The following is a 24,394-nucleotide window of genomic DNA, read 5'->3' as shown; positions in this document are numbered from 1 at the left end:
GTGGGGGACTTGGTACTGATGTTACTCACTGTTAAAAGGGCACAAAATGCAGAACTCATGAGAGGGACCTTATGAAATTTTGGAAAGGGTTAATGAGGTTACTTATGATGTGCAGAGGCCCCATAGCAAGGCTGCTTCAAAGGCTGTGCATATAAACGTGTTGAAAGCCTATCACAATAGACAAGCCATTGTCAATGTGATGTGCTGAGGAGGATTCTAAGATTGCACCTCTCATTGATTTGATGGCTAAATGCTACAGTGACATATCACTAGAGGGCAATGAGATATGTGAAGGGTTAACCCAGAAACTGCTGGTAAAGAATTGATAACTAGAAAATGCATATACTGGAGGTCTGTTTCTTTCCAGGCATTTAATTAGATTTGTATGGGTAGTGAAAATGTTAAAGCTCCATCTATTTTAAAAAAAAAAAAAAGTAGGGTCCTGATAAACCATTCTCTGTTGATGGGGATACATCAAACCATAGGTGCAGACTCCGTGGGTGCTCCAGGGCTGGAGCACCCATGGGGGAAAAATTAGTGGGTGCTCTGCACCCACCAGCAACCAAGCTCCCCCTACCCCACCTCCTCTTCCCCCCCTGAGCTTGCCACGTCCCCACTCCTCCACCTACCTCCCAGAATTTCCTACCCAGCCGCCACCAAACCGTTGTTTGGCAACGTTAGCATGCTCGGTGGGGCGGGGGGAGCGGGAGGAGCGGGAACGTGGCGCGCTCAGGGAAGGAGGCCGGGAAGAGGTGGGGCTGGGGCGGGGATTAGGGGAAGGAGTTGGACTATTGGCAGGGAGGGGGCGGAGTTGGGGTGGGGACTTTGGGGAAGGGATTGGAATTTGTGCGGGGAAGGGCTGGGAAGAGGCGGGGCAGGGCCAGGGCCTCATGGAAGGGGTGGAGTGGGGCAGAGCCAGGGGCTGAGGCGGGGTCGAGCACCCACATGAAAGAGGGGAAATCGGCACCTATGCATCAAACCAAAGGTACCAGTTCCAAACTGCTACCTGAGAACATCACTGTCCAAGAATATGACATGGAAATTGTGCCTATTAAGGGAAGAGAAAATATGGTGGCAGACACCCTGTTCAGATAAGAGAATTATGACTCAACACCTAAGGATCAGCCAGTGGCTGACCCTCCTGCATCATTGTAAGAAGGGAGGTATGACCATAAAAACCCTTCAGTGTCAACTAGAAAAGGATTCACTGTTGTGTAAGAACAGAAGAGTGGCTATACTGGGTTAGACCAATGGTCCATCTAGCCCGGTACCCTGTCTTGGAACAGTGGCCAATGCCAAATGCGTCAGAGGGAATGTGACACTTTGTGCCTTGGGGGAACACCCTGCACTCCCATATTCATCCTTATAAAATGATTATGTGATATCCAATGCAAAGTTTGTCATGTCAGGTGTCTTCAGAAGGCTCATGATGCACTGAGCATTGATGTTAGAGGTTGTAATTTCATGTATATAGTTATGAGGCTGAAAATGTGTCCCCATGGCTTAAAAAAAGCCCAGGCAAAACTCTCCAGGAACAGAGGGGCAGTTCGCACCTCATCAGGGCATTTATGGGACAAACCCAGCCCAGCCTCACAGGAGCAAAGGACACTGGCCTTGGTAGCAAAAAAGGATCTGTTGGACTCTCGAGTGAGTCACCCCCCTTCCCTTGGTCAGTCAGGGATTAGGATGAGTTAATGCTCACCTGACCCGGGGGGGGGGGGCGAGGCCAAGAGTGAAAAAACAAAATGATAAGAGGGAGAGACATTTGCCATGCTCTTCCACCTCCATCTACAGACACCATCACTAAGTGACTGAAGTGCTGATCAAAGGGGAGAGCCTGGCTGAAGGGCAACCAGCCAGCCTGTGGTGAGAAGCTTCTAAATTTGTAAGGGCACTGAAAGTGTTAAAATCAGCTTAGAATGTGTTTTGCTTTTATTTCATTTGACCAAATCTAACTTGTTGTGCTTTGACTTATAATCACTTAAAATCTATTTTTGTAGTTAACAGATTTGTTTGTTTGTTCTACCTGAAGCAGTGCGTTTGGTTTGAAGTGTGTCAGATTCCCTTGGGATAACAAGTCTGGTACATATCAATTTCTTTGTTAAATTGATGAACTCATATAAGCTTGCAGCATCCAGCGGGCATAATTGGACATTGAAAGACGGAGGTTCCTAGGGTTGTGTCTGGGACCAGAGATATGGGCTAGTGTCATTCGGTTGTACAATGCAAGGAGCAGCTTACATGCTAGAGGCTGTGCATGAACAGCCCAGGAGTGGGGATTCTCACAGCAGAGCAGGGTAAGGCTGGCTCCCAGAGTTGGGGATTGGAGTGACCTAGCAGATCACCAGTCCAGATAACACTAGGGGAATGTCACAGGGACTTAACAGAACAGGGCAATTATCAAATGAACTATCCTTTTATCCAGTCTCAGCATCTGGCAGTCAGAGGTTTAGGGACACCTAGAGCATGGGGTTGCATTCTTGACCATCTTGGCTAATAGCCATTGATGGACCTATCCTCCGTGCACTTATCTGATTCTTTTTTTAACCCAGTTATACTTTTGGCCTTCACAACATCCAGTGGCAATGAATTCCACAGATTGACTGTTTGAAGAAGTACTTCCTTTTGTTTGTTTTAAACCTGCTGCCTATTAATTTCATCAGGTGACCCCTGATTCTTGTGTTATGTGAAGTGGTAAATAACATTTCCTTATTCACTTTCTCCACACCATTCATGATTTTATAGACCTCTATCATATCCTGCTCAGTTGTCTCTTTTCCAAGCTGAGCAGTCCCAGTCTTTTTTTTTGTCACATGGAAGCTGTTCCATAGCCCTAATCATTTTTATTGCCCTTCTCTGTACCTTTTCCAATTCTAATATAACTTTTCTGAGATGGGGCGACCACAAATTATATGCAGTAATCAAGGTGTAGGAGTACCTTTGGATTTATTTAGTGGCATTATGATATTTATTGTCTTATTATCTATCCTGTTCTTAATGGTTCCCAACATAGTTAGCTTTTTGACTGCAGCTGTATATTGTGTGGATGGTGTCAGAGAACTATCCACAATGTCTCGAAGATCTCTTTATTGAATGATAAGAGCTAATTTAGACTCCATAATTTTGTATGTGTAGTTGGGATTATGTTTTCCAAAGTGCACTGCTTTGCATTCATCAACATTGAATTGAATCTGCCATTTTCTTGCCTAGTCTCCCAGTTTTGTGAGATCCTCTTCACAGTCTTCTTTGGACTTAACTATCTTGAGTAGTTTTGTGTGGTCTGTAAACTTTGCCATCTCACTGTTGACCCCTTTTTTCCAGAACATTTATGAATTTGTTGAACAGCACTCGTCCTAGTACAGATCCCTGAGGGACCTGACTGTTTCTCTCTCTACATTGTGAAAAGTTATCATTTATTCCTACCCTTTCTTTTCTGTCTTTTAACCTGTTACTGATCCATGAGAGGACCTTTCCTCTTATCTTCTGACTTCGCTAAAGAGCCTTTGGTGAGGGACCTTGTCAAAGGCTTTCTGAAAATCCATTACCCTATATCCACTGGATCACCCTTGTCTACGTGTTTGTTGGCCCCCTCCAAGAATTCTAATAGAGTTGTGAGGCATGATTTCCCTTTACAAAAGCCATGTTGACTCTTCCCAAGCAAGTTGTGGTCATCTGTGTGTCTGATAATTTTGTTCTTGACTGTAGTTTCAATCAATTTGCCTGGTACTGAGGTTAGGTTTACCAGCTTGTAATTCCCAAGATTGCCTCTGGAGACGTTTTTAAAAATTGGTGGTGTTAGCTATCCTCCAGTCATCTGGTGCAGAGGCTGAATTAAGTGATAGATTACATAGCACACTTAGTAGGTCAACAACTCCTAACATCAACTCCTAATGGGCCTGACAAATTCACTGTACCTGACATACCACTTCCATGGTATTTGCCCATAAATGATGTTGTCAGACTCCTTAGGTCTTGAACCCAGGCCTATAAGGTTACTGAGTAAGAGCCTTACCCTCTGTGCCATAACATTGCAAGGTCAGATGAGGGAACTGCAACTGAGACCTCACTACCAGAGGCTGCACCTGCTGAAGCAGTGGGATCGAGTGACTAGAAGCAGACTGCTTGGACCCCACTTGGCATAAATCTTCTTATTCCTATCCCACCCTTTGTCTGAACAACTAGTTGCTAGGTCTCTTACCACTGCGCTCTCTGAGACCAAGTTCTTGCTTCTTGGCTTCGCTTCTACTCCTTGTTCCTTTCACCACCCCTCATCTCCTCTCCTACCATGCCCTGCTCTTTGTTTCTGCTCTTTGTTCCTTTCTTTGACCCCTGCAGCTGTCTCCATCCTTGACCTTTAATGTGACTTTTGAGTCTGACTACAGCTTAATCATTAGCATGACTCTGGCTCTGACACTTGGTGTGGCCTCTGACTCTGGTTTTCAATTTGGTGCGACTCCCAACCATGACCCTGATTCTACCCTAGGCTCCGACCGCTTGGTCAGACTGCCCTATTACAAAAAGAAAAGGAGGACTTGTGGCACCTTAGAGACTAACAAATTCATTTGAACATAAGCTTTCGTGAGCTACAGCTCACTATTACAGGCTCTGTCATGTGAAGTCTCTAATAAAATCTTTTGTCATACTGATCCTCATAATCATAACAAGCCGCATGTACAAATAATATTTAAGGAGTTGTGTATATGTACTAAAAAATGATTTAAAGTCTATCACCAACCAAAGAGAAAAATAGCTTTCTTCCAGACAGGAGGTAAGATGTGTATCTGTCAAAATGTAAATTAAGCATTGTAAGCCAGCACAGTGAAGCCCCATTTACATGGGAAGTCAACAGGAGTGTGGGAAGTCAATAGGGAGACAAGACGCATGAAATTGAACAAAAGGAGGTTGCCCTGTCTCATGAGGCAGACAGTGAACTTTGGGGAATTTAAGAGGAAGACAAAAAAAGCACCTTGTTCTGCACTAAGCAAGTAAATGGATAACATGTTTACATTTACGAAAAGGGCATCCCAACCAGCCCTGCTTGAAAATGCTGCAAGCTAACCGTCTGTCTAAAGTAGCTTAAGTTTATTATCTAAGAATCTTATGATTTTGTTTTATATGCAACCCTTCTGTTGCCATTATCCTTACTCACTATCTCTTAAATCTTAATCTTTGATAATAAACTTATGATTGTTTTCACTATAACTATAACTCAATGCTCTGGTATTATACAAAGAGCTGATCCTAGGTTGATTCGTTCAAGCTGGTAAGTACACTGTTCCTTTGGGAACAGCAAACCTGCTTTTACTATGTGTGATCAGTGCATAATGGGCTGAACACTACAGGGGGAATGCTCCACAGGGACTAGGGAACTGGGGTGCACCGTTTGTTAACTTGCAAGGCAAAGTAAGGGCTAGCATAGCTCAGAGGAGATTGTTTGGGTAACAGACCTCAGGGGTCAGGGAGCAAACGCTCAGTTAAGCACCATCAAATCTCTTGGTCTGGAGGCAGGGAGGTAACAAGGTGATTCTCAGTTCTGGGCGCCCTGAGAACCATCAGATTTACCCCTGCAGGTGACCGACTGAACCCCTGAAGCATAAGATTTTAGAAACATCTGACATGAACCGGAAGGGACCCCCAGGACTGCTGAGCCCTTCCCTCACCATTACAAGGAACATGGTTATATGATTGCACTCATAAATTTGTTCAGTTCTCTCTTTAAAAAATTAAGTTGTTTGCCCCCACGACTTCTTGTTCTTGTTCTTGTGCCAGAATTGTCCTTTAGATTAAATACCTCTCTTGATCCTCCCTGATGTTTATCAGCCTGATGTATTTATAGAGAGCAAGCATATCCCCTCTCTGCCTTCGTTTTCCTAAGCCAAAACAACCTCTTTTTAGTGTAATAAAATAAGTCCTCCTGATCATCCTCTTCTCTGCAGTTATCCAATTTGAATTAATCTTTTTTGAACGTGGATGACCAGAACTGTACATAGTATTCCAGATGAGGTTTTACCAGTGCCTTGTACTATGGCATTAATACTACTTTGTCTCTACAGGAAATGCCTCACCTGATATATCCTAGGATTACATTTGCCTTTTTCGCAGCCACATTACAGTAGCTCATAGTCACGCTGTGATCAACCGACACAGCCAGGTCTCTATCGTCCTCAGTAACTTCCATCTGATGAGCCCCTGTCTTATAGCAGAAATTCGTATTATGAGATCCTTAGCGGATGACCTTGCGCTACTATTAAATTTCATCCCCTTTTCATTACTTCAGTCTTCAAGGTCATTCAGTTCTTCCTGTGCTTTGGTACCTGTGTTTTCAGTGCTCTGTTGCATCTATACCCGTCTTAATCATCTTCTTCCTCCAGTTTTGTTAACTCCGATACCTTCCTCAGTGCACTAGCTGTGATCATTTTCAATGTTTGGGACCAGGCTCTTTTTTCTGACTCTTTATGATGTTTTGATACCAGTGTTTCAAGGAGTTCCCACATCTGTCTTGCACTTCTGATATGAGTGTTTTCCATTGCCTGTGTGAAGAACATGGGTTTATAATTTCTAATTATTTTATGAATATGTGATCTAATTATTAAGGTAATCATGCATAATGTAGTGAGACAAGGACTTACCGGTGCGGCGCCTCCTGCTGGTCATCTGGGAATTAGCTCTTTTCCAGCGTACGGAGCACCCTCTGCTGGCCGGTGTCTCGCCTGCTGCTGGCCCCATGTCCCTCCCAGACCCCAGTGCCCTTTACATCAGTGTTCTGCCCCAGCAGTACCCCCACACGATCTGGGTCTCCCCTCCCAGGGAACCTCCCAACCTTCTAAACCCACCTCACTTCAGTGGCTCCTGCCAGTCATCATCTAGCCCCCGCTCACTGGGGCAGACTGCAGTCTGTAATGGCCGTTCATCATTGGCAAGGGGTTAGGACCTGCTGCCTTTGCCTATCCCAGTCTGTATCTCTGTAGACCCAGTACCTTTGATAGGCCTTCAACAAGGCCTGCAGCCTGGGAGTTTACCAGTCTGGAGCTCCCCCGCTCCTTTGCCCTTCCCCAGCACTGCTACGCTTCAGGTACCTTGTTCCCAGGCAGCTAGCCCTTCCCACTCCAGGGCTAGTGTGAGACTCCTCCAGCTTCTGGCCCACAGCCCTCTTATCAGAGCCAGCTGGGCCTTAATTAAGCTGGCCACAGCTGTAGCTGCTTCCCCAATCAGCCTAGCTTGACTGCTTTTAACCTCTGTTTTACTGGAGTGGGGCAGGCGCCCCACTACAATAGCCATTTTAGGTTATTGAAATGTGTGAATGAACTGGTTCAGTTTAATAAGGGACTGTTAGGAAAGAAGCAAGAAATTAAACAATTGTCAGTGATAATCCATTTCTAGATAAAGAACTTCAAGGGAGCTGAGGAAACAATATCCCAGTCCAGATATAGGAGTGGCTTAGCTAATTGGAACTTACAAAACTTGCAAGGAAAGAATAAGGCTTAGGTAAGACCTAGGTTTGTGGTTCCTTTGGGTGATGAAACAAGTTTTGTTCGTGTGTTTGAATCTATTTTGAGTCACTTTAATCAGCTGCTGGTCACCAAAAGGGAAATCTTGTGGGGAACCAAGGTCAAATGTACCTGCCAGAGGAGCCGCATTTGGGAAACTGGGAGATGCAACTGAGAGATCCGGTCTAAGAGTGGCTTCGACCCTTAAAAGAGGTGAAGGAAGCCAAGCCTGTCACCTGGCAAGTGCATTTGAGAAGGATTGAAAAGAGATCTAAAGTGCAGCTCACCCTGTAACTGTGATAGCCTGCCTTAGTGCCTTTGGTGCCTGTGTTTGGCAGTAGACTATGCCAATGACTGACCACAAAATCAGTTACATTATCATCTGGGAATTGACCACAAAGTCAAAGGATGCCAGGTTCGCTTCCAGATGTGATCCTGAGCTTCATGGAAGAATGATAAATGTCTCCAATCCCTTTTCAGGACACCCCAAGCAGTTTCCACTATGTCCAGCATGAAGCTGCCCCAGAATATTTTGAAGGATAAATCCTTGAAACAGAAGTAGGAGTCAGCCCCGACACCTGATCACCTGTAAGTCAGTGTCACCACCAAACCCCACTTTCCCTCTGGGAATAGTAATGGAGCAGCTTTGTCATGGAAATGTTCCACACTTCCTTGTTTGAAGTCAAGGTCTTTGTCAAATGTAAGCTGCTCAACACACTGAGCCCTAATATTTGGAAGTTGATGGTAATGGTGTTCCTATTGTTCATTCATATTCTTGGGTTGGAGACAGTGATTCCAGATGCAATATGTGCTCATCAATTTAGCTAAGTCACATTAGGCTACAAATTCTTCAAGCTTCAGCATTGAGGTGTTCCTCTGGCCATACATTAGCATTTGCAATTGAAAAAAATACGTCCACCCTGACCAGGTCATTGGCTGTCTCTCCTACCTTCAGCACAAAAGGTTGTTGTTGGAAATAATGATGGCTGGAGAGAAGGCAGGCTGTTCTCATGGTGGTGCACCCAAAACCGTGACCTTCAGCATTGGGATTTTTTTGGTGTCATTTTTACCAAGCCATGGTTGCAGTCCACAAAGCTGTAGATTACCAGGGCTTGTTAGACAATGGCCTGGTGAAGCTATGGAAGAAAGCCTCTAACCTGATGAAATCTCTCTCCACCATGGAAATATTAGGAACTCAGAAGGCTGATGAATGAGAGTTGATGGGAATGTAAACATCTATGTTGGTAATGCACAAAAAGGAGTGGAATCCACCTCATTCTGTCTTAACTGAGTTGCCTCTTCAGTGCTGATGAGATTAAAGAGGAGTATAAACATTTTTGCCACTAAAGTAGGAAGAGATACAACTCACAGAGGAACAGAACTGTTGAGTAAAAAGGTGGCATTTTCAGAAACTCACTTTTCAAAGTAAGTACTTTTAGAAAGGTGGTCAATATAACTAACAAACATAAGAAAGCTTAGAGGAAAGCCGATATGTGTTCCCTTTACAGAGAGACTGTGCAACCCAGGGTACCAGAATTTCACCTTTACTTATAAGGTAAAGTAATCTAGGGGCTTTAGTGTCAAAGTAACAGAAAACTTAGTAAGTAATCTGTAAAGGAAGAGATTCAGTGTAAAGATTATGAAATAAGGAACTTTCCAGTACTAGTTTGTGTTAATGTGGCTCAAGTCAGCAATGATCAAAAGTTGCTAAATTCTCAGGGCTTTTCATTCTCATAAACTCTGTATAATGAGTTTATAGTTTTTGATGACTGTAGTTCACTGAGAGTCAGGGTTTTTCTTTCCCAAGCACTCCATAGAAAGGATAAACAAATGGAGGTCCACAACTCAAACCAGTAAGTGTATTTTATATGAATTTCTGTCAGTATAATAAAGATAAATTGAAATCTAATACATTTTAAAATAGATTTTTTTTCTAGCATAAAAATATGCGGACTTTTTCACACCTACTTTCTTGCATCTCTCACATTGACCTCCCAACCTTCTAAGCAGTTTTTCTTAGAAGTTGGAATAAAATTGGAATGTGTGCATAATCAGTTTATTTGTACGCAGCATTTTTACTAGTTTGCTCTCTTTGCTTGGGCTATATGAAATTAGTGTTGAAAACTGTCAGTGTATCCTGCTGAGTATAAAAAGAAACAGGCAATTGAGAAGAAAAACAATTTTAATCTGAAAACAGAACACTTGATGTTTAAAACAGTGAGCTTCCAAAGGAAAGAACAGAGATTTATTCTTTTGTGCTTTGTATTGGGCCATATCCAATGTCAAAAGCTGATGTGCATTATTTTCCATAACATCATTGAAAAGATATCAAAAGTGACAACTGAGAATTTAAAGCAAATATTGTATTTTGTTAACATGAATCCAAAAGATGTATACTGAATAAATATATTTGCATTGAACAGCATGGGGAATAGCTAAGCAAGATAGTACCCATGAAAGCATGTTTGTATATCACATGGATTCTGGAAAAGCATAAAGAAGTGTTATGGTACAGGAAGAGAGCATTACGGCCATGGAAACTGAATGACTTGAAAAGCAATTTAATTATTCCCAAAAATACTACCACAAAATAATACTTTAACTGAGGAAGGTACTGCTACCCCAAGGTGCTAAAAGCTCTCGTTCAAATGCAGTAGATCTGAATGGGGCTATTTCAGAAACAGCAAAATTCCGGCTAACTGTGTTGGTTTGGGAACGCTTGGTTTTTAATAAAATATATTTTATGGGAGACTTGGTATGATGTTTGCACAGCATGTATATTATGAGTAGATAAATTTATTAGGATTATTTGTTTTTCCTTTTTTGTTTATGAAGGTGAACAAGAGCCACAAACATTGAGTTTTGAAGTGAATTTAGAGAAGGGAGTGTATAAAACTTTCTGTCCAGGTATAGTTCTACGCACAGTACCATGATGGACAGCAATGGAACAATGGTTGTGTCTTGCAGTAGACTGTATTACTTGCAGTACTTTAGCAATCCTGAGTTTGTATGCCATGAGTATGCACAATTTCCTTTTTGATCTGGTTGAAAAAAATGACCAATCACTCAGTTGATTTTCATTTTAATGAAGATTTACTTTGCTCTGCAATATTTTTTACTTCCAAAACCAGAGAGCTCTGGATTCCAGAAAGAGCCCAACTGAAAGTAGCATCAGCATAAGTAGCTAAAGTAAACTTTTAGGTGATAAAGCACACAAACTACGGCAACTTAGAACAGCCTATCATTTTACATAAATAACATCTCAAAAGAAATGTCTTGTCCTGTGAAAGCCCTCAATTTACTTCATAACCAAGTTTATTTTAATACACTCCACTTAGGTATTTTTTTCTCTCACAAACTTGATTGTGTTTTCACAGACCCCTGCTGGGCACTTAGATGAATACTTACAGATGGCTGAAATCAATTTTGTTCTAGAATTTGAAAAAAAAAAAAAACTGCTTAGCAGTTGAACTGTCACTTCTCCCATTAATTCAATCACTGAACTAAAGTATTTGGCTGTTGGGTCAAGCATGTGGATGCCTTCCAATAAAAAAGATCAAATTAAAATATTCAGTATTGACTTTAAATTTTGTGAATTATGCAATCTTTTAAGCTTGTGACATTGCTCCAATTTATTATTCGAGCATGACATATTTCATTGATCTGAATGTGAACAGTCATATCTTAAATGTACTGTTACAAGTGAACTGCAAGGTTTCCCAAGAGAAGCTCTTTAGTTTCCATGTCTTAGTCTAAGCAGTAATTTTTTTCTTGTTTTAATTATGTTATGCTAATTGTGGCCCCAATTATACAAAGGCTTAAGTACAACAGTAGCGTTACTCTCAGAATGTAAAGTTAAACACATGCATATATTTTTTCAAGAGTGGGGCCATGCTGCTACATAAATATTAGCATGTTAATCTGTACTGAATCCAAGAAGAGGAAAAAGAAGAAAGCTTTTACAAATGTCTAATTTCAATGGCAAATGCTGCATCACAGAGTGGCTGAACTATGGCAACAGCAGAAGGGGCTTTTATGTGATAATTCTGAAAATAGTATTTCTTTTGAAAAATATACTGAACAAGAAACAGTTTGGCAGAGTTCGCCATCCTCAGGGATCCAAATTCCTCTGCTCTGGACTAGAAAATATTGCAGTCTCTAAACTAATTTTTTTTCAGGTACCCAAAAAATGAACATAAGGTTGTGCTTTAATGAGTCCTATAGAATAAATATGCTTGTGCTGTCTACATTAATTTTTATAAAGGTATGATTTTGTTAGGGGGCTTATTCCTTCACCCTCTCAGTTCCCTGATCCTTCTTGCATGAACAGAGAGCAACAATACCCGAAGTCCAAAGGTGAAAACAATTTGATGTTTATTGGGGTGACCTTCCAGCAAGCTTAAATCCAAGTTCCTTTTTCCTTATTTTTGAATCCCAACTTACCTCCTGTTTTCCCCTAATTTATATAGTAGCAATCTCAGCTATACCTTAACCAATCATTTTACTGAAATTTACCTAATCAATCCTAACATATTGTAACATGATGAGCTAACCAATTATATGCCACCACCTTAATTAGTTTACACCCAGCAAAATTAATTATACAGCAGACAGAAACAATCACAGAACCAGACAGAGACCATGCAAATAAACAATAGTAAAGGGGGAACTATAATAACAAAACAATACAGAAGTGAGTATTTTACAAGTACATCTGTAAAGACATAAGGGTTTCCCAGCTGTGTCTATTGATAAGTGAGTTCTTACCAGACAGAAAACTATCAAATTAAATTTCCTTTTACATCTTCTAGGCTCTTCCCTTTCTCTGGAGGTGATAGATAGGATCACCTTTCCAACAGCCCCAGATTGCCTTATTTCAATGTGACTAGGTTGGAATGTGATGATGTGACCATACGCTTCCCAGCTTATGGCTGCCTCTGCCGCTTAGCCAAAGGCCTTAGCCTAAGAACAGGGCCTCAGACTGTCACAGTGAGAGAAGGCCCTTACACAGATTCTTTGTTTTATACCTCTATAACTAGCTAAATGATAAACATATACCTAAATTCTTAAAGTATAGGTTTTTACAGACAGGCTTGAATATCTATATCCTAACAGATTTCAGGGGGAAAAAGAATGGTATTAAATATATGCAACAGTCCTATTCAAACAGAAGAGGGAAATAACCCAATTTCTATGAAGTCTCTATTGCTTTGATGTAGAAAGAGACTGATCTTTCTCGGTAAAAATGTAATGTTTCTCAATGTGAACTTGGTGTTACAACAATCATCATTTTCTATACCAACTGCCACTGCATATACTTTCCTTGTTACTACTGCAGTGAAATCAATAGTGGTATAATTAAAGTTCTTGAAGACTTCTTTGGAGCTGATTCCTATGCATTAAAGTTCCATATGTCTCTGTTTCCCCAGTGGGGAAAACTCCGGCATACAGAGTAGAGTCTGTAATCTCCCAGCAACTTCCTACAATATTTACAACTGTGGATTGACAAGACATAGATTTCTGTATGCAAAAATAGACAGTGTACGGTCTTTCTTAGTGGCATTTTTCTTCCTTAATTAAGGCATTTTTGGTAGACTGGATCTGTAAAAATGTGATTCCTGTGAACCTTTCGGACAATTAAACCAGCAGTGTATATAATTTAATGACAATAGATTAGGTTAAACAGTGGCTGGAGAAACTGTAAACATGATTGTCTTTATGCATTTTTAATTGTTAGGAGTGGTGAGGGGGTATTGTAAACTGAGAGCAAGATCAGAGCCTTTTGAAATCTGAATTGTCTTGGTAATGATACCTGTCTTTGGGTCATGCTCTCCTTGTTACATTTTCACTGGTGCTACCTTGAGTTCTGAATTTAGGTCATTATTGTTCCCTACATGGGATATCCCCATAGAGGAGATGGGAAGGCTTCATTTGCATTCTTTTGTTTAAAGTAGTGATGTACTTTGCCCAGCTATAGAAGTATAAAGGGATGCAGCCTCCCCAAACCTACAGGTAATTTTAAGTTTGAGAAGAACCTGTGCAATTGCAGTGGCTCTCAATCCCTTAGCAGTTCTTCAGGACTCCTTCTACATGATCAGGGAAAGCTAATGCTGACAGGGTGAGCACTAAGTTATTGGCTATTATCCTACAAGGGAGGTAGGTACAATTCTTTGGGTAGTGTCACATTCTGGGGTGAAATACAGATCGGTGAGGAATTGTCACCTCTTACCTGTAACCCGGAGTGCCTCACAATGTCTTGCTACTGTTGCCCTCTGCCTGGGATGCCCACAGACAGCAACAAGCATGTACTTTATGTATTGGGCAGCCCTGGTCCAATGGTTTGGATTCTGGAGCCTGACTAGACTTCCACTGATTCCCACCTGCCTTGGTTAACAACTGATAAGGTGACTTCACACTCTCCCCCGCCCCGAATTTTTCCCCAAAAGGTGTTCTGGAATGCCCAACCTTGTCATGGAACAAGAGAGGAATGATAAGGTTCGTTGCTCCTTTGAAGAGTCAGTATACAACAGTTTGATACTTTAACTGGAGTTACCAAACAGTTCAGTTCAAACACAGCACTGGGTTGGTTTATTTAATTCCAAAGAGATGGCTATTAAATGAGTACAAGGATTAAAGTCAGAAATGGTTACAGGAGAAATAAAGATAAAATACCTTCTGGCAACTAAAACTTAACAAACTAGACTTGATTCAAGGTAAAATCCTCACCATGTGCTTTCACCAAGATGGCTGACCGAACCCTTGGGCCAGAATCTATCTCCCCACATGTCGAAGGGCTGGTACCTTTGTCTTCTTAGGTGAAAGATAACTTAGGGTTTCTTGGCCCCTCTCTTTTATAGTCCAATAAATCTTTGAAATGGATTCTTCTGAAGGATATGTCCAGATGAGTCTCTTCCCAGATGTGAGGTAGGCTACACGGAGTCTGTCTTGAAGGAAATTTTCTGTTGCTTCTTCCCCTCCTGGAGTTGTCTGCTAAAATGTAAATTATTTTAGTTCCTGCCCCCTCCGGTGCAACTTAATGAACATTAAACATTTCCTCCTCTGTTGTGATAATGTAGGGTTTGCCTCCACCACTTGTTAGCTCCATGGGTCTATTCACACAATATGTAAAGGCAGTCTCATTGTCTTTCAAAGTACTATGGAAGCAACTCCCAGGTGAGGAAACTACATTCCTTTGTCTGAGATAAACTTGTTTAATAGCTTTACCTAGTCTAGGGCACCTGGTCTTGAATGTATGACAATGGTATCCTATAAGGGGAATTCATAAATTTACATATAATATTGCTATATACATTTTACCATGATGTTATTAACCTAAAAGTTATTAGTTTTCAAATGATATATCACAAGGCATATTTTGTACAGGGGTGCTTAGGTCCATGGGTAGTGACCAACTTCCAGCATCCTGCTTGACCCCACAATACAGACATTCAGAGCAGAGCACAATCCCCATGGGAGCTTCCATGGAGGGAGCAGATCTTTGAGTAAGACTGTAGTAATAATAAAGCATAGAAGCACCCCTTAAGATTTGTTCTTGCCCTCTAATATCTAATAATATTTACTGTATTTTTCATGTTTTGGAAAGTTGGCCATTACTCTTGTATAAATATGCAAACAGTTGATTTTGCACTGTTTCTCAGAAGGAAGGACAGAACCCTTAAAGTGCATTGTCCCATGTCTTTTGTTTTCAAGTAACATTTTTACCGCAGTCTACATCCACATACAAATGTGGTAAGGTATTGTAGCCTAATTAGAGTTAATTTTCTTTGTATTTTGAAACCATGTAACAAATTCTGAAGTAATCCTTGGAGGATCTAAAGATGATAAATAATTCCCTTTCAGTTAACACTGAATAGATTCTCAGTGAAGCTATTAAAAATTTAATTTGAATCAGGAATGTTATGAATACAAAAACACAATATTTTAAATTGTTTCCTCATACAATTGTGCATAAACATTCAGGAGTTCAAATTGCTTTAGTTGTCCACATGTTGTAATTTTGTTGGGTAGTGTAGTTCCACATTCCATTCATTGTCGCTAATGTTTTAATGGGTTTTTGCTTATTACAGTTTTGGCAGAATTAATTGAAAAGTTTGTGTTGCATCTTTCTGAAAACCCATCAGAATGTTACTTCAGCACTGGAGAATATGAAGGTAAGTTAGCAGGCACTTCATATTTGAATTTAAAAGAAAAATAATATATCCATATCTTTTTGACTATTAAAAAAGTAGCTAGACGTCTTTAATATTCTTTGTTTAACAGTTCATGTATTCATTATTCAAATCATGGGGAACATTTAGCGTCCTTCTGGAACAGGGCCTGTTTGTTGAAGCACAGTGTGACTAATGTTAATGGAATTTTGAACCTTCTTGTAATATATGTACAGTACATAAAGAGAGATACAGAATAAATGATGATATGATATAAAGGTTTTATGGATGCTTATTTAGGAATTAATTACATAGGTGACTGAGTAATACTGCCATCCCAAACAAATGCCAGTAAAACCCATCACGTATTGTTTATAAGTTACACATTTAACCAACAGCTATTTTAGAAATGTCTTAGTTTAATTGCAAGTGAGGGCTGTTTTTTTTTTTTTAATGCCAGCCCTCCCTTTTAGTTACTGTGAGTCCATCTACATGTGTCAGGGAACTAAAAATACAATTAACTCACTTTTTAAAACTCGTAAGAATGACCCAAACTAACTTTCCCGTACATTAAATGCCAACACTTTATAATTCACTTTTCTCCATACTAGAAGGAAATATTTTGTGTCCTATTGGAAACCTGGTAATCTTCCCATTTTGAATGGTCTTAAGCTCCTTTTTCTATCCCTAGTAGATCAGGAGATATCTTATCTTAAATCGGTTTCTTGTGCAGTGTTGTCCATCTAGAACCTCAGTACAAGTTCATAGGGAGAACTTACTGAAGGAAGAAAGGCTTTTTTTTTATAAGGGGTTTTGCAGCTCTTGGAAACTACTCAGAAGTTATTAATGTTTGAATAAATATTGATGCATATAGATTAGTGAGCAGAGTGCAGGTGAGTTATTCAAAGATAAAGGATAAATAAAATTTATCACCTGGCTCTACAGATTAACAGCATTTTTATCACCACAAAATATGTAGTATAACATAAGGGTTAATTGAGAGCTGGTCAGAAAAAATTAAGTAAGACATTTTGTATCAGAATTTGCCAACTTGTTGAAATCTAAATATGTTGCAGAAATGGTTTGCTTTTGCTTAAATTCTGACAGAACCCAGGCAGACTGCCCTGGAGCCAGGGCTCCCTGTATAGCTGTGTGGAGAACAGTTTTTCAAAGAATTTTGAAAATCTTTGGTTTTATTCCAAATTAGAGCAAAACCAAATTTAAAGATCTTCAAATCCTCCATGAAATGGAATTACCATTTTCTGCCCAGCTCCATTTATTTTTTGTGAGCTTAGGGTAGTTGTTATTCATGAATGAGTTTTATGAAGTAAAATTTTCAAAAGTGCCTATGTCCTATTGAAAATGAATCTAGCTTAGCCTCCTAAGAAACTTAGCTACTTCTGAAAATTTTATCATCAGCCCAAATCAATGCAGGTAAAGGAACAGATACTCTGTTAATGTAAATTTCCCTAGCTCCAGTTGGCCCCAAATCTCTTTGCACATCATATTATCATGTATTTTACATATACTATCTTTGCTACATAAACTATTTTAGGAGGGTTTTTTTTTGAGATTTTTAAAACACATCATTGAGATTGTTTCTTTATTCTCTTATTTACCATGTGTTCAACTGTGCTGGTTCAGAGACTGAGGAAAATAAAAACTAATAAATGTAAAATATTTCTAAACATAAGTTGAAATATTTTTTTCTAGATCAAAAATATAATTTTAAAGTTCTGTGTCTCAAGATCTTTCAAAGCTAGATGTAAGTCCTAGATTCTGTTGGAAAGATGGGATTCAACCTACTTTCTAAGATATAAAACTTACATGTATAGCCCTGTAGGGACGCAAGGTATCAGAATTCAGAGTTGTGATATTTGTATGTATAGAAAACCTGGGCCAGGTCTTAATGGGTATGACTACTCTGCGATGAAAAACCTGTGACTGGCCCATGCCAGCTGACTCAGGCTCCCGGGGCTTAAGCTAAGGGGCTGTATAATTGTGGTGTAGATGTTCAGGCTCAGGCTGGAGCCAGGTCTCTAGAACCCTGCAAGATGGGAGAGTCCCATTGGGCTGCAGAGGAATAGACAGGCTTGTGAAGGGAGTGTGTGGTGTTCTGGCAGTGTTTGGTGCTCGTTGGGGGTTTGTTTTGCTGCGGATGGTGGTGTTTTGGTTTGGTTTGTTTCCCAGACTAACAGGACTTAGGTGAGAAGGCTATGACATATGACATATGTCAGATATGACAGATCCAAGGATTGGAGATGCAGGTGGAAACTCTGGTTGAGTTTAGAAGGAGGTTCAAGCAGATGATGGAGCAAAGACATGAGGAGGCTGAAGGGAAAAGCGCAGACTTGCAGATGGAAGCAGGACCAAAGAACTCTGAGGGGAGACTGCTGGGTGAGGAAAGTGGACACAGGAAGCATGTGACTAAGAGAACCAGGCAGAGGAAAAGACAGGCTAGTGAAGGAGAAATAGTGATCAGGAACAGGTTTGCGGAGTTGGAAAATGAAGAAGGGTCACAGCAGGTGGTCACTGAAGGTGAGAGGGCAAGGAAGAAGAAAAAGGAAGCTAGTCCTATAGGAAGAGGGGAGGAGTCAATGGAGATGATAACACCAAATATGATCCCCGGGATGATACGGGATGTGATACGGGATGATTGCAAGGGACAATAGGAATCGAGAGGACTTGCAGCCAGAGGGAACAGGGGATAGACCGGAGAATCGCACCATCACCAGGAAAAGGCAGGTCTACATGATTGGGAACTTCTTACTGAGAAGAATAGACAGGCCTATAACTAGAGCTGATCCAGAGAACAGAAGGGTGTGCTGTCTGCTGGCTGCTAAGATATGGGATATGGACCTGAGGCTGAAGAGGATCCTAACGGGAGCACGAGAGGAATCCACTGATTGTCCTTTGTGGGAACAAATGATATGGCTAGGTTCTCGCTGGAACGTATCAAGGGAGACTGTGCCAGGCTGGGGGAGATGCTTAAGGAAATCGAGGCTCAGGTGATCATCAGTGGGATTCTGCCTGTTCCTAGAGAAGGGCAACAAAGGTGTGACAAGATTATGATGCTCAACAGATGGCTCAGGCAGTGGTGCTATAAGGAGGGTTTTGGGAAGTATGGCCACTGGGAAGCATTCATGAACAGAGGACTGTTCTCTCAGGATGGACTTCACCTGAGTAGGGAGGGAAATAGACTTCTAGGATGGAGGCTGGCACAACTGATTAAGAGAGCTTTAAACTAGGAAATTGGGGGAGATGGTTGGAAGTTGTCCAGGTAATCTCCACTCTGGATTTTAACATTGAAAGGGAAGAAAATGAGGTAAGAAAGGATACAGCCGTGGTTAGGAGAATGGACATAAGGAGGAAGGGTAGTGTAGATACCAGTGTAATAGGTGATACGGGCGGTAGAACATCTGTGCCTAATCGGGTAAAGAATGTGAGTGAAGCCAAACAGCAAAAATTAAGATGTTTGTACACTAATGCGAGAAGCCTAGGAACAAAATGGAAGAACTAGAGCTACTGGTGCAGGAAGTGAAACCAGATATTATAGGTATAACAGAAACATGGTAGAACAGTAGTCACGACTGGAGTACAGGTATTGAAAGGTAGGTGCTGTTTAGGAAAGACAGAAAAAAAGGCAAAGGTGGAGTAGCATTGTATATCAATGATGAGGTAGATTGTAAAGAAATAAGAAGTGATGGAATGGATAAGACAGAGTCTGTCTGGGCAAAAATCACATTAGGGAAGAAAGCTACTAGAGCCTCCCCTGGGATAGTGCTTGGGGTGTGCTGTAGACCACCGGGATCTGATTTGGATATGGATAGAGACCTCTTTAATGTTTTTAATGAAGTAAATACTAATGGGAATTGTGTGATCATGGGAGACTTTAACTTCCCAGATATAGACTGGAGGACGAGTGCTAGTAACAATAATAGGGCTCAGATTTTCCTGGATGCAATAGCTGATGGATTTCTTCACCAAGTAGTTGCTGAACCAACAAGGGGGATGCCATTATAGATTTGGTTTTGGTGAATAGCGAGGACCTCATAGAAGAAATGGTTGTAGGGGACAACCTTGGTTCGAGCGATCATGAGCTAATTCAGTTCAAACTAAATGGGAGGATAAACAAAAATAGTTCTGTGACTAGGCTTTTTGATTTTAAAAAGGCTAACTTTAAAAAAGTAAGGAAATTAGTTAGGGAAGTGGATTGAACTGAAGAACTTGTGGATCTAAAGGCGGAGGGGGCCTGGAATTACTTCAAGTCAAAGTTACAGAAACTATCAGAAGCCTGCATCCCAAGAAAGGGGAAAAAATTCATAGGCAGGAGTTGTAGACCAAGCTGGATGAGCAAGCACCTCAGAGAGGTGATTAAGAAAAAGCAAAAAGCCTACAAAGAGTGGAAGATGGGAGGGATCAGCAAGGAAAGCTACCTTATTGAGGTCAGAACATGTAGGGATAAAGTGAGAAAGGCCAAAAGCCCTATAGAGTTGGACCTTGCAAAGGGAATTAAAACCAACAGTAAAAGGTTCTATAGCCATATAAATAGGAAGAAAACAAAGAAAGAAGAAGTGGGACCGCTTAAACACTGAGGATGGAATGGAGGTTAAGGATAATCTAGGCATGGCCCAATATCTAAACAAATACTTTGCCTCAGTCTTTAATGAGGAGATTAGGGATAATGGTAGGACGACAAATGGGAATGAGGATATGGAAATAGATATTACTACATCCGAGGTAGAAGCCAAACTTGAACAGCTTAATGGGACTAAATCGGGGGCCCCAGATAACCTTCATCCAAGAATATTAAAGGAACTGGCATATGAAATTGCAAGACCATTAGCAAGAATTTTTAATGCATCTGTAAATTCAGGGGCTGTACAGTATGACTGGAGAATTGCTAACATAGTTCCTATTTTTAAGAAAGGGAAAAAATGTGATCCGGGTAATTACAGGCCTGTTAATTTGACATCTGTAGTATGCAAGGTCTTGGGGAAAAAATTGAAGGAAAAAGTAGTTAAGGACATTGAGATCAATGGTAACTGGGACAAAATACAACATGGTTTTACAAAAGTTAGATCCTGCCAAACCAACCTGATCTCCTTCTTCGAGAAGGTAATGGATTTTTTAGACAAAGGAAATGCAGTGGTTCTAATGTACCTCGATTTCAGTAAGTCATTTGATACAGTTCCACATGGGGAATTATTAGCTAAATTGGAAAAGATGGGGATCAGTATGAAAATTGAAAGGTGGATAAGGAACTGGTTAAAGGGGAGACTACAACGGGTCATACTGAAAGGTGAACTGTTAGGCTGGAAGGAGGTTACTAGTGAAGTTCCTCAGGGATCGGTTTTGGGACCAATCTTATTTAATCTTCTTATTATTAACCTTGGCACAAAAAGTGGGAATGTGCTAATGGAGTTTGCGGATGACACAAAGCTGGGAGGTATTGCCAATACAGAGAAGGACCGGGATATCCTACAGGAAGATCTGGATGACCTTGTAAACTGGAGTAATAGTAATAGGATGAAATTTAATAGTGAAAAGTGCAAGGTCATACATTTAGGGATTAATAACAAGAATTTTTGTCATAACCTGGGGATGCATCACTTGGAAGTAACAGAGGAGGAGAAGACCTCAGAGTATTGGTTGATCACAGGATGACTATGAGGTGCCAATGTGATATGGCCATGAAAAAAGCTAATGTGGTCTGGGGATGCATCAGGAGAGGTATTTCCAGTAGAGATAAGGAGGTGTTAGTACCGTTATACAAGGCACTGGTGAGACCTCATCTGGAATATTTTGTGCAGTTCTGGTCTCCCTTGTTTAAGAAGGATGAATTCAAACTGGAACAGGTACAGAAAAGGGCTACTAGGATGATCCGAGGAATGGAAAACCTGTCTTATGAAAGGAGACTCAAAGAGCTTGATTTGTTTTGCTTAACCAAAAGAAGGCTGAGGGGAGATATGATTGCTCTCTATAAATATATCGGAGGGATAAATACCAGGGAGGCAGAGGAATTATTTAAGCTCAGTACCAATGTGGACACAAGAACAAATGGATATAAACTGGCCATCAGAAAGTTTAGACTTGAAATTAGACGAAGGTTTCTAACCATCAGAGGAGTGAAGTTCTGGAACAGCCTTCCAAGGGGAGCAGTGGGAACAAAAGACATATCTGGCTTCAAGACTAGGCTTGATAAGTTTATGGAGGGGATGGTATGATGGGATAGCCTAATTCTGGCAAATAATTGATCTTTCACTATTAGCGGTAAATATGCCCAATGGCCTGTGATGGGATGTTAAATGGGGCTGGATCTGAGTTACTACAGAGAATTCTTTCCTGGGTCTCTGGCTGGTGAGTCTTGCCCACATGCTCAGGGTTTAGCTGATCGCCATATTTGGGGTCGGGAAGGAATTTTCGTCCAGGGCAGATTGGCAGAGGCCCTGGGGGTTTTTCACCTTCCTCTTCAGCCTTTCTCTGGGGCATGGGTCACTTGCTGGAGGATTCTCTGCACCTTGAAGTCTTTAAACCACGGTTTGAGGACTTCAGTAGCTCAGACATAGGTTAGGGGTTTGTTACAGGAGTGAGTGGGTGAGATTCTGTTGCCTGCATTGTGCAAGAGGTCAGACTAGACTATCATAATGGTCCCTTCTGACCTTAAAGTCTATGATTTTAAAGTTGTTTTTGCATTTTTTTTATTGTGTGCAGCATGAGGGCAGCATATGCACATAGTATATTGGGTAATATAAAATCTTTACATGATTTGAAGGTCTTACTTTTCTTCCTCACTTATATTATAAATCTGTTCCAAGGGATAACGATGTATATGAACATCTCTAATTTTGTGTGTGTGCGCACATGCACATATGTATGCATATATTTGTATCATACATTAGTGTGTGTGTGTGTATATATATATGTATATATAAGTGGATGATCATAATGGTCCCTTCTGACCTTAAAGTCTATGATTCTTGATCTACACCGCAATTAAACAGCCCCTTAGCCTAAGCCCTGGAAGCCTGAGTTAGCTGGCACGGGTCAACCAGGGGTTTTTAATTGCAGTGTAGACACACCCAATCTTGCCTGTTCTCGCCTTGGGCTGCTGGAAGAAGAGAGGGTTGTTTTACATTTCTGGAGAGAAAGAAGAAATATTTCCTTGATGGATTGATTTTCTTTTTTAAATGACACGCTTTAAAAGCTGCTCAGGAGTTTGAAATGTTAGAATAAATCCAGGGGTTAGTAAGTAAGTGATCCAGCTATAAGCATGTGAAAAATTGTACAAGCCTAACCAATTTATCACTTGTATATTGCCTATATAAATATATTATATTCTTGGATTCCAATCACAGTTTTAATGGTGTATAGAATTATGTAAATGCATGTAGAATTACTGTATGATTTTGTATTATTTTGAACAGAAATGCCAGGATTACAACATAATTTAATTATCCACTCAAAATCATACCTTTTAGGCTTTATTTTCAAAACCCTACAATAAAGCTGTGAATGAAAGAGGTTTGGATAATAGTTACCAGCTTCCTCCTGAGAGAGAGATCCTTCAGGCAGGCACTGCATCCTGGTCCCTCTGAAGTGTGGGAGGCTAGAAAGCCAGATCAGAAGACAAGCCCAATTCTGTTCAATTTGTAGATAAGATGGAGTTTCTCCTGCACATGTCAACTACAGCAGAAAGTGTGAATAGGCAAGGGAAATGTTAGGATGCATGTTAGGCTTGGGAAACACTCAGCTTCAATATTCAGTAGACTTTATACCCATTAGCTTCATTTCTCAGAATTGGAAAAAGTAAAAAAGTATGGACACAGCAACAAAACAAAACTGACAAAAGCAAAGGCCTCTTTTCTGGGTTACCTTGGGTTTTACACTTCCTCTTTCCATGGTAAATAACTTAGGCTGCATGATAGCCCTTGTCAGAATTTTTCAGCAGTATTTTAACCCAATCATCCTTATAAGCAAAGTTGGACACACATTATTGGAACATGACTGAATGTTCAGTTCTCAAAACAAACATTCCAGTATACATTGTGTTGTTTCTTGACATTACTGGTAGCAGGCACTCTGAGAATTCATTAATCAGTAAAGCATTAGTTCTTATCAGTCTCTTTTCCACAGTTGTATTTGTGCCATTGTCACAAATAGCGATACCCCTAATCTTATTAGATTTCTTATTCTTGCCCTGTATAAAGTCCTTCACTCAGTCTAGGTCATAAAACAAATATATTTGTTATGATTATGAAGAACCTAGTATTAGACAGTATTGTGACATACAAAAGTTTGAAAGTAACATGTGTAACCCTTCTGCCAGGTGGAGCGGGCAGCAACCAGGGCTGGGTTCAATATCTAGGGGTTCATTTTCAACAATACAACACAGAACCAGCTCCAGTCACCACGCAGTAACCTGGGAAAATTACACACCACCCCGAGGTGCCTCTGAGAGACAATACTTCCCCACTCTCAAGCACAGAGTCTAAGTGTAGAAAAGAAACTTTTAATTGAAGGGAGTGAAGTCACCTGACATTAAGTAGGGAAAATGCCACAAGCATGATTCATAATCATAAAACTGTGAGCAGGACACCCACCCCAGAGTACATAGGGAAGTGTCTTCTGCCTCATGTTCCTGAGGTCTACAGCCAAAAGTTCCTTTTCTGTGCACCTCTCTGTTCCCTCCTCATACCTCATTCACAGTGGTTGTCCTTGGTCAGTGAGGAGCCAGGA

At 40.7% G+C, this 24,394-nt stretch overlaps 1 protein-coding gene across 1 annotated transcript in view; it reads left to right on the top strand.

The window, feature by feature from the left end:
- TBC1D32 (TBC1 domain family member 32) overlaps positions 1 to 24,394 on the top strand; it is a 183,272-nt gene that overhangs the window by 114,310 nt on the left and 44,568 nt on the right. The window contains exon 29 of the mRNA XM_074948323.1: positions 15,575 to 15,658. Within this exon, the coding sequence (XP_074804424.1) occupies positions 15,575 to 15,658 (84 nt within the window). The remainder of the gene's footprint in view (positions 1 to 15,574; positions 15,659 to 24,394) is intronic.

Source organism: Natator depressus, chromosome 3 (assembly GCF_965152275.1).
Source record: "Natator depressus isolate rNatDep1 chromosome 3, rNatDep2.hap1, whole genome shotgun sequence".
NCBI classification, from domain to species: domain Eukaryota; kingdom Metazoa; phylum Chordata; order Testudines; family Cheloniidae; genus Natator; species Natator depressus.
The sequence above is the reverse complement of the archived record's forward strand: the minus strand, read 5'-3'. Positions and strand labels throughout refer to the sequence as shown.